At 37.3% G+C, this 11,596-nt stretch overlaps 2 protein-coding genes across 2 annotated transcripts; both read left to right on the top strand.

Moving 5' to 3' along the window:
- The first annotated feature begins 786 nt into the window (after window positions 1–786).
- Window positions 787–4,487, top strand: LOC140164417 (uncharacterized). The gene has a single exon (XM_072187697.1). It carries the CDS (start codon window positions 790–792, stop codon window positions 3,625–3,627), a length of 2,838 nt encoding a protein of 945 aa, XP_072043798.1. The 5' UTR covers window positions 787–789; the 3' UTR covers window positions 3,628–4,487.
- Window positions 4,488–8,781: 4,294 nt separating this feature from the next.
- On the top strand, window positions 8,782–11,373 carry LOC140164420 (uncharacterized). Its single transcript, XM_072187699.1, has one exon. It carries the CDS (start codon window positions 8,805–8,807, stop codon window positions 10,620–10,622), a length of 1,818 nt encoding a protein of 605 aa, XP_072043800.1. The 5' UTR covers window positions 8,782–8,804; the 3' UTR covers window positions 10,623–11,373.
- Window positions 11,374–11,596: the final 223 nt, after the last annotated feature.

Raw genomic sequence — 11,596 nt, forward strand, 5'->3', positions numbered from 1 at the left:
TTTATAAAGTTTACTTCAAGTACTGTTAAATATCAAAAATATCAATTTTAATGATTTGCCATAAAATGTGTGTATTAAATTGCAATTTCAAAAATCAAAATTATTTGATATCAGAATGACATTCTTCGTATTCAGAATGCAATTCGATATGTCTGATGTGCTCTAATGTCCCAAAATAAATACTGTCCAAACGTTCATACCCCAGCCCTTAATGTATAAAATTTGGAAAAAAGCAAAACTTGAAGCTGTTTTGTGAAATTTGTTACACTAGGTTAAAAAAAGTTGCCATTCTACTGTTATTTGTGCATATCCCTGGGGTATCACAAGAAATCTTTCAAAGGTGACCCATGCCTAAGGTCTTTTTCTTCAAAACAGATTAAGATAAGAAATTCTCCTGAAAATAAACTTTACATATTTACCCATACTCTGATCTCAGTTGTTTATACCCCATTAATGTATCCCAAAACTTGTACCCGGCAACCAATCTGAAATTATGCCATACAGGTGCAGATCTAGGAGGTGGCAGAGGGGGGTGTCCCCATCCCCCCATAAAATAGCAAAGGTAGGGGTGGTTGCTGCATTTTAAATGTTTGTTTTAAACATTCATTTTCTTCAAAATACTGATAGATTTGTGTACAATCAAAATAAATTTAGTCATAAGATTACTAAAGTGGTTTGCTAAATCCAGGACCCAACCAGATGTCAATTGCGTAATCTTCTACTTCGAATTAAGCATGTGATTTGAACAGTAATTAATTATTTTTGATTTGTGTTGTCATTTTTAGAAACATGACTAGCCAAGGCAGAAAAGGTTCACTGTGGGCAGCAGCACCCTACGTACGACCTTATATTTGCAGATACTGCAAACTTGTATGCAAAGATTATGATCGGTTGGTCCGTCACCTGCAGCGCCATAAAATGAAGCTAAACATATATAGGCAAGGCTCTTTTCAACATGCTTTAGCCAGGTATTGTCAATCATTTACTTACCACTGTGGTCAACAATATGATATAGGTTTCTTTGACAGCAGCAAGACAAGACATGTAAAGATGTTTAAGAAACAAAACCATTTCATACAGGCAGGAGTCAAGAAAACACACGAGAGATGTCATACAAATAAGAAATCTTACCAATGTAAATACTGCAACAAGAGTTTCTTAACTAACAGTCTCAAGATTATCCATGAAAGGATTCATTCCAAGGAGAAACCATACCAATGTCAATATTGTAACAAGTGTTTCTCACAGGCACATCATAAGATTATCCATGAAAGGATTCATACCAAAGAGAAACCTTACCAATGCAGATACTGCATGAAGAGCTTCTCACAAGCAGGTGAGAAGACTGTACATGAAAGAACACACACCAAAGAGAAACCTTACCAATGTCAATATTGCAATAAGTGTTTCTCAGTGAACCATAACAGGATTAGGCATGAACGGATTCATACCAAAGAAAAACCTTACCAATGTAAATATTGTAACAAGATTTTCTCACATGCTGAGAGCAAGACTGTACATGAACGAATTCACACCAAAGAGAAACCTCACCAGACAGGTTCTAAGACAGTGCATGAAAGGAGTTATGCAAAAGAGAAACCTTACCAATGTGGACACTGCATGAAGGGTTTCTCATCATCAAGTGATAAGTACAAACATGAAAGGATTCATACTGCAGAGAATGCACACCAATGTAAATACTGCATGAAGAGTTTCTCATCATCAGGTGAGAAGGCTGCACATGAAAGGGTTCATGCTAAAGAGAAACTTAATAGCAGTGAGAAACCTTTCCAATGTAAATACTGTGTGAAGAGATTCTCACAGGTTAGTCAAAAGACTGTGCATGAAAGGAGTCATACCAAAGAGAAATCTTACCAATGTGGATACTGCATGAAAGGTTTCTCATTATTAAGTGATAAGAACAAACATGAAAGGATTCATACTGCAGAGAATGCACACCAATGTAAAAACTACATGAAGAGTTTCTCATCATCAAGTGAGAAGGCTGCGCATGAAAGGGTTCATGCTAAAGAGAATCTTAATAGCAGTGAGAAACCTTTCCAATGTAAATACTGTGTGAAGAGATTTTCACAGGTTAGTCAAAAGACTGTGCATGAAAGGAGTCATACCAAAGAGAAATCTTACCAATGTGGATACTGCATGAAAGGTTTCTCATCATTAAGTGATAAGAACAAACATGAAAGGATTCATACTGATAAGAAAACACACAAATGTAAATACTGCATGAAGGGTTTCTCATCATCAAGTGAGAAGGCTGCACATGAAAGGGTTCATGCTAAAGAGAAACTTAATAGCAGTGAGAAACCTTTCCAATGTAAATACTGTGTGAAGAGATTTTCACAGGTTAGTCAAAAGACTGTGCATGAAAGGAGTCATACCAAAGAGAAATCTTACCAATGTGGATACTGCATGAAAGGTTTCTCATCATTAAGTGATAAGAACAAACATGAAAGGATTCATACTGATAAGAAAACACACAAATGTAAATACTGCATGAAGGGTTTCTCATCATCAGGTGAAAAGACTGCACATGAAAGAATTCATACCAAAGAGAAACCATATCAATGTAAATTTTGCAACAAATGTTTCTCGAAGGTACATCACAAGACTACCCATGAAAGGATGATTCATACCAAAGAGAAACCTTACCAATGTCAATATTGCAACAAGCCATTTTCAGACGCAGGTCACAGAACTAGACACGAAAAGGTTCATACTAAAGAGAAACCTTATCAATGTCAATATTGCAATAAGTGTTTCTCAGAGGCAAATAACAAGAGAAGACATGAAAAGGTTCATACCAAAGAGAAACCTTACCAATGTCAATATTGCAATAAGTGTTTCTCAGTGAACTATCACAGGGTTAGGCATGAAAGGATTCACACCAAAGAGAAACCTTACCAATGTAATTATTGCAACATGACTTTCTCACAGACAGGTCACAAGAATACCCATGAAAAGCTTCATCTAGAAAGACCTTACCAATGTAAATATTGTAACAAGATGTTCTCAGATGCTAAGGAGAAGACTGTACATGAAGAACTTCATAACAATGAGAACCCTTTCAAATGTAAATACTGTGTGAAGAGTTTCTTACAGGTTCATCAAAAGACTATGCATGAAAGGAGACATACCAAGGAGAAATGTTACCAATGTAAATACTGCATGAAGAGTTTCCCATCATCAAGTGAGACAACTGTACATGAAAGGATTCATACTAATGAGAAACCTTACCAATGTAAATACTGTGCAAAGAGATTCTCACAGGCAGGTGCCAAGACAGTGCATGAAAGGAATCATATCAAAGAGAAACTTTACCGATGTACATACTGCATGAAGAGTTTCTCATCATCAGATGCAAAGAACACACATGAAAGGATTCATATCAAAAAGAAATCTTATCAATGCAGATACTGCATGAAGACTTTCACAACATCAGAGGAGAAGAATGTACATGAAAGGATTCATACCAAAGAGAAACCTTACCAATGCCGATACTGCATGAAGAGTTTCTCATCATCAGCTGCTAAGAACAGACATGAAAGGATTCAGATATATTGCATTCAGGCTTTCTTATTTGCTCAGGCCAAAACTCAACATGACTGATTCATACCAAAGAGAAACCTTATCCATGTAAATACTTATACTACAACTAGTGTTTCTTGTTGGCATATGACTATCTGTATATCTACCTCGAGTCAACAGCATTAGCTTTGAAGTTCAGCATGTGCTGCGTTGGATTAGCATAGTTTCTTGTATGTACATATACGGTACATTGATCATGCATAAAAGTTTGTACACGCACCAAGCAACGCTAAGCTAACGCAGAACATGCTGATCTTCAAAGCTAGTGCTGGTGACTCCCTGTAGACAGGGGTAGCGCTAGATTTTCAAACAAGGGGTCTAAAATTCGAAATTTTGTGAAACTATGGATCCAAAACAATAGAAATAAAGGGTTAAAATGACCCTTAACCCTAACCCTCCTAAATACTACAAAATACTACTTGATATATGCGCTGTTCGTGCATGCATCCCACGTGGTGTGATGACGCAATCGCCCTAAGTGATATGTAGGCACGGTTTCGCTGGCCAGCGAAGCCCAAGACCCGTGGTAAAGTGTCGCCGAACGAGTGCTTGGCATGCGAGGGGTCTCGGGTTCGAATCCCATTCAGAGCAAACAACCTCTTTCCTTCTTTTCTGTCTTTATTCTTTCCTTCTTTCCCTTCCCGTCGCCAAAAAGCCATTAGGCGGTTAGTGTTAGGTTACCACTATCGAAACTCAGTATAGGCTTCCTTAACCCTAACCCTCCTAAATACTACAAAATACTACTTGATATATGCGCTGTTCGTGCATGCATCCCACGTGGTGTGATGACGCAATCGCCCTAAGTGATATTTAGGCACGGTTTCGCTGGCCAGTGAAGCCCAAGACCCGTGGCAAAGTGTCGCCGACCGAGTGCTTGGCATGCGAGGGTCTCGGGTTGAATCCCACCCAGAGCAAACAACTTCTTTCCTTCTTTTCTCTCTTTATTCTTTCCTTCTTTCCCTTCCCGTCGCCAAAAAGCCCTTAGGCGGTTAGGGTTAAGCAACCTCTAAATGGTAGTTTTGTGCGCCAAAAAGCTAAAAGAATGCGCCTATGACCCCATGGCGCAAGTTAGCGCTACCCCTGCCTGTAGAAATACAGACTATAGCCATGAGAGGATTCATACGAAAGAGAAACTTTTTCTGGGTCATTAGATAGCCGCAACCCAAAAAGGGGGTCATTGCATGGGTAGCCCCACCAAAGGGGGGGGGGGTTATCTGGTACGACTTTTAAAAAAGGCGGTCATTGGGTTTAGTCGACTTCAGAAGAGGGGTCCCATTTTCAACAGACACATACCGTCACTGCTAAAAGTTGAGTGCCCCCCTGGTTAAGTAGCAAGACTATAAATGAAAGACCTCATACAAATTAAGAAAAACCATTTAATGTAAATATAGCAATAACAATTTCTCACTGTCATATGTGACCGTACAGCACGAATGAGCCGTAAATGTCCTCAATTGTATTCTGAGTTAAAGTGTAAAATGGGCATGAAGGTCATATTCATAGGTATTTCAATTTGCTGCTACGTGTATCTCATTAAATGAGGTACACGTAGCACCAAATTGAGGTACCTATGAATACGACCTTCATGCCCATTTTACACTGTAACTCAGAATACAATTGAGGACATTTATCGCTCATTGCATGTACGGTCACATATATTCATGTATAAGACTAGCCATGAAAGACTTGGTACCAAGGAGAACCCATTCCAATGTAAATATTGTGACAAGTGTTTCTCTTGGATAGGTGACCAGATTGTACATGAAAGAATTTATACCAAACCATAGATCATATTTAGATGATCTATGACCAAACAGAAACCATGTCAATGTTTCTCACAGATACATATGACAGCATTCAAGCTTTGACTTACGTTTGGCGGACAAAGTGTGAAAAAAGTATTTGGTATAAGCTATAGGGATGTTTTAATTGTCTTTTTGCTCAGTATTTCAATAGCTAAATGGTGATATAACAAATAAGTAAGCTAGATTTACAGAAAAGAAAATAACTTGCAATATGCTACCGGCTACCCCTACCCCTAAGAATTTTGAGGGCGTGAAAAAAGTAATGGATTTTGTTAAAAACATAAGTCCTTCAAAACTGGGAGGTATAAGGCTAAACAAAGAACATGTTGCTCTTACCAATACCTTTCTCTAGAGCAACATGTTTTTGTTTAGGCCTAAATATCTCCATTTTGAAGGACTTATTTTTTAACAAAATTTTCGCTCAAATTTGAGGGTTTTGGGCAGAAATATGCCTGTACAGTGCTATGGGGAAAATTTTCAAGTTGATGATTATGCATTTTTTATGTCAGATTCAGTTTCTACACAAAATTTCACCCAAGAAAATGTTCCTTTAAGTAGGATATCTTTCACTTTAAGTTTCCACCATTCTGTCCACCAAACGCAAGTCAAAGCTTGAACGCTGTCATATCTAAACAAGCAACAGGACTGTACATACATATCTATGTAAATTTTGTAACAGAACAAGACTAGGCATGAATTACGTCATACCAAAGAGAAACCCAACTTTAGGCTGAACAAAAATGTTTGTGTTTATGGTAACATTCATTGAACAATCGACCAGTCATATCTATTATGTTACAAACACTGAATATTTTGAATTTTGACGGAAATTCAGCGGGAAAACATTTTGTTGTAAATAAATATTTTTAACTTTAAAATGGTTTTAAAACATACCCAACATGTATATATTTTAATGACTATTCTACATCTATGAAAATATAATTACATTAAAAATTTGTGGAGGTTAAACCGCATACTCTAGTTTTGTGTTCTGTAACGTAAAAACCTTTTTCCAAGATTTGCAAGATTATTGTCGATGTAAGCCCTCAAACCTGTTCAGCTCCAGGGGGGTGCCACAGGCCCGTAACCAGGATTTATTTTGGGGGGCTGATTTTGAAAAAGTGGACCTTTTTTTCAAAATTTGGACCTTTTGGACTTGGGGGATTTTGAAAAAAAGGACTTTTTGTCAAAACCCTCTATTTTAGCGATTTGGGGCCTAGCCCCCATGGTTCTGGGCCTGGGGTGCTAGTTATATAGTCATATCTACATAGCTGGTTAGAAGTTGTGTGACTAAGGTTCAAGCCCGGGGTGCCAGAGGTTGCCGATTTTAACCCTGCTGGTGGTTCCCGTGGTGGTTTTAGTGAACTTGCTTCTAATTGTCTTCCCTGTGGAATGTCTAGGGTGTGCACTCTTAATGCTCTGCGTGCTAGCCATGCGCTTCAATGGAAAAAGTTCAAGTTTTGAAATATTCTCTCAAAATATCAAGAGCTATCTTAAGAACTACTGAACCAATACCAGGCTTGTTTGTACTCATTTTAATGCATTTGTCAAGCTGATTCCAAATACGGTCATGAAAATTCTGCAGTTTTGTGATGTCTATTTTCTTATTTTTTACTCCATATTTTTGCCTTAGGGGTGGTGGAATAATTATGTGTACCCCGGGGTTGTGAATTATAGAGGGGGGGGTCGGGGGTCAAAGATTTTGGCAGGCGAAAGGGGAGGGTGGCAAGCACTTTTGCCAGGTTGAAAGGAGGTCAAGCAATTTTTGGCAGGTCGAAAGGGGGGGGGGAGCAATTTTTGGCACAGATATTTTGGGCACCATTTGTATATTACGCCCTAAAAGGTGTAGGAAAACGATAGGAACATGTTTAAATATACAAAATTACCTGCTCACTATGCTCGCATTTAAGATTTTAAATTCAGGTTCCCCAAAATCTTGCATGTGTAAGGGGGGGGGGGCAAAGAGTTTTTGGCACATCAAAAGGGGGCAAAGATTTTTGGCATGGCCAAAGTGGGGGGAACAAGCGATTTTGGCAGACCATTTTGAGAATTCACCACCCGGGGTACACATAACTATTGCACAGCCCCTTATCTCAATTTCAAATTTGCCACCTTTGGCCCCCATCGACCAGATCATGTCACATATGATTTCTGTATGCTTTTTACCTATCATGTCATTCATGTGCACATAAACTAAAATCATTCTTAGAATATAAAAATTTCAACTTGCCCAGAGTGCAGGACGATCGTATTTAAAATAATCAAAATTCAGATTTTGGTACTTTGTCATCTGTAATATATATACTGTCAGAATATAAATTTGCTACATGTATTTGAATGGGGCTTCAGCTCAGATCGTCAATACTGACGTTTTTTTGCCAATTTTTTTCATTTCAAAAGTATCAAATGTGAGTGACTTATCCTTCACTTATAAACAATTTTAATTTTTTTACACTTGTGCTGGGATCACTTAATGGGTCTTTAAGGTTGGTCTGAACCCTGGAATTATGAAAACTTTCGGGCCTCATAACTGCTAAATTATTAGTCTAAAGAATATAAAAGTATACATTTTTAGACTGGAAATGACTTGCTGAATTCATCTGTGAGGTCCAATTTGGGCCAAAATGCTCATTTTGGAGAAAATTAAAAAAACCAGGTTTTTGGCCCAAATTTTTTTTGTGCAACGTAACAAAAAAATTGTTTGGCTAAAAAATTTTTTTAATTAATTTTTAAAAACTAGATAAAAATATCTAGGGACCATTTTTTTATTTTTTGAACTTTGACCAACTTTGAAAAATTTGCACCAAAAATGGTCAAAAAATGCAAAATTTTCAAAAAAATCATAAAAAAGCCTGATTTTCGCCCAAATTTCAAATATTTTTGGTGAAGTTGGTCAAAATTCAAAAATATGAAAAAACGGTCCCTAGATATTTTTATCTAGTTATTAAAAATGAATAAAAAAATTTTTTGGCCAAACAATTTTTTTGTTACGTTACACTAAAAAAATTTGGGCCAAAAACCTGTTTTTTGGATTTTCTCCAAAATGAGCATTTTGGCCCAAATTGGACCTCACAGATGAATTCATCAAGTCATTTCCATTCTAAAAATGTATACTTTTATATTGTTTAGACTAATAATTTAGCAGTTATGAGGCCCGAAAGTTTTCATAATTCCAGGGTTCAGACCAACCTTAAATGTTTATTGTATACATTCATTTTCTTCTATATAATGATAGATTTATGAAATCAAAATAGGCAAATTTAGTTAGAAGGTGACTGAAAGTGGTTTGCTATATCTATATCCAGGACCCAACCAGATGTCAATTGTATAATCTTCTACTTCGAAATAATCTGCATGTCTGATTCTAGCATTTGTGTTGTCCTTTTTAGAAAAATGAATAGCCAATGCAGAGAAGGTTTACCTTGGGCAGCACCCTACCATGGGCAGCAACCTTACCAATGCAGATACTGCATGAAGAGTTTCTCATCATCAGGTAGGAAGACTGAACATGAAAGAACTCATACCAAAGAGAAACCTTACCAATGTAGATACTGTGTAAAGAGTTTCTCACAGGCAAGTTCCAAGACAGTGCATGAAATGAGTCATATGAAAGAGAAACCTTATCAATGTCAATATTGCAACAAATGTTTCTCACTGCTACGTCAGAAGATTATCCATGAAAGGATCCATACCAAAGAGAAACCTTACCAATGCAGATACTGCATGAAGAGTTTCTCACAGGCAAGTGAGAAGATTGTACATGAAAGAATTCATACCAAAGAGAAACCTTACCAATGTCAATATTGCAACAAGAGTTTCTCACGGGCAGATACCAAGACAGTGCATGAAAGGATTCATACCAAAGAGAAACCATATCAATGTAAATATTGCAGCAAGTGTTTCTCGCTGTTACATCACAAGACTATCCATGAAAGGATCCATACCAAGGAGAAACCTTACCAATGTCAATATTGCAAGAAGCATTTCTCAGACGCAGGTCACAGGACTAGACACGAAAAGGTTCATACCAAAGAAACACCTTATCAATGTCAATATTGCAAGAAGTGCTTCTCAGAGGCAAATAACAAGAGAAGACATGAAAAGGTTCATACCAAAGAGAAACCTTACCAATGTCAATATTGCAAGAAGACTTTCTCACAGACAGGTAACAAGATTCAACATGAAAAGATTCATCTAAAGAACCCGTACCAATGTATATTTTGTAACAAGAATTTCGCAGAGGCTGAGAGCAAGATTGTACATGAAAGACTTCATAACAATGAGAAACCTTATCAATGTAAATACTGTGTGAAGAGTTTCTCAAAGGTTGGTCAAAAAACTGTGCATGAAAGGATTCACACCGAAGAGAAACCTTACCAATGTCAATATTGCAACAAGTCTTTCTCAGACGCATATCACAAGACTAGACATGAAAAGGTTCATACCAAAGAGAAACCTTATCAATGTCAATATTGCAAGAAGTGTTTCTCAGAGCCACATAACAAGAATAGACATGAAAGGGTTCATACCAAGACAGGTCACAAGACGACACATGAAAAGATTCATCTAAAGAATGAGAAACCTTTCAAATGTAAATACTGTGTGAAGAGTTTCTCTCAGGTTGGTCAAAAGACTGTGCATGAAAGGAGGCATACCAAAGAGAAACATTATCAATGTAAATACTGCATGAAGAGTTTCCCATCATCAAGTGAGATGACTGTACATGAAAGGATTCATACCAATGAGAAACCTTACCAATGTAAATACTGTGGAAAGAGATTCTCACAGACAGGTGCTAAGACAGTGCATGAAAGGGTCCATTCCAAAGAGAAACCTTACCAATGTAGATACTGTGTAAAGAGATTCTCACAGGCAGGTGCTAAAACAGTGCATGAAAGGGTTCATACCAAAGAGAAACCTTACCAATGTACATACTGCATGAAGAGTTTCTCATCATCAGATGCAAAGAACACACATGAAAGGATTCATATCAAAGAGAAATCTTATCAATGCAGATACTGCATGAAGACTTTCACAACAGCAGATGAGAAGAATGTACATGAAAGAATTCATACCAAAGAGAAACCTTACCAATGCCGATACTGCATGAAGAGTTTCTCATCATCAGGTGCTAAGAACAGACATGAAAGGATTCAGATATATTGCATTCAGGCGTTCATTTCTGCTGAGGCCAAGACTCAACATGACTGATTCAAGGGTAGAATAAGGGGAGATGCAGTCATCCGTGCCCAAATGTGAGATTTCTTGATCTTATAAACACGTAAACATTTATTCTTTCACTTGAAATTGATAAAATTTTAATATTCCTTCCTTTTTTTCTTGATTTAAAAATGACTATTACACTCTTTCCAACTCTAAAAAGGGACATCGCTCAAGAAAGCCGAAAGTAAATTGAATGGAAAAATATGAATGCATAATGCGCGTATGCAAAATACCTGTAAGGCTTTATCATGTGCTGAGGCCAAGTCAAAAATGATTCATACCACAGTGAAACCTTACCAGTGTTGTAAATATTGGAGCAAATGTTTGTCACAATTCAAGTGATAAGAACAACATGAAAGGACTCATATCAAAGAGAAACCTGTTAATGTAAATTTTGCAACAAAGTTTTCTCATGTAGGTACATCACAAGATTAACATTAAAGGATCCATATGGAAGAGAAATATTACCAATTGATGTTAGTGTATCTCACAGGTAAAATAGCAAGAGTAGAAATGAAAGATCTCGTACCAAAGAGAAACCATTTAATGTAAATATAGCAATAAAAGTTTCTGACTGTCACATTCATGTATAGCCATGAAAGACTTCGTACCATGGCAAGGAGAACCCATACCAATGTAAATAATGCGACAAGTGTCTCTCTTGGTTAGTTACCAGATTGTACATGAAAGGATTCATACCAAACAGAGACTATGCCAATGTAAATATTGCAACAAATTGTAAGGGCTGTGCAATAATTATGAGCCCTGGGGAGGGTAAAATTGGTGGGGGCAATAAATTTTAGCGAGCGAAAGGGGGGAAGCAATTTTTGGCAAGCCGAGAGGGGGGGGCAAGCAATTTTTGGCGGCAAGCGATTTTTGGCGAGCCGTTTGGAAATTTATACCCCCGGGGGCTCATAATTATTGCACAGCCCCTAAGATTGCACAGGATTGAATGCAAACCA

The sequence above is a fragment of the Amphiura filiformis genome, chromosome 11 (assembly GCF_039555335.1).
Source record: "Amphiura filiformis chromosome 11, Afil_fr2py, whole genome shotgun sequence".
NCBI lineage: Eukaryota > Metazoa > Echinodermata > Ophiuroidea > Amphilepidida > Amphiuridae > Amphiura > Amphiura filiformis.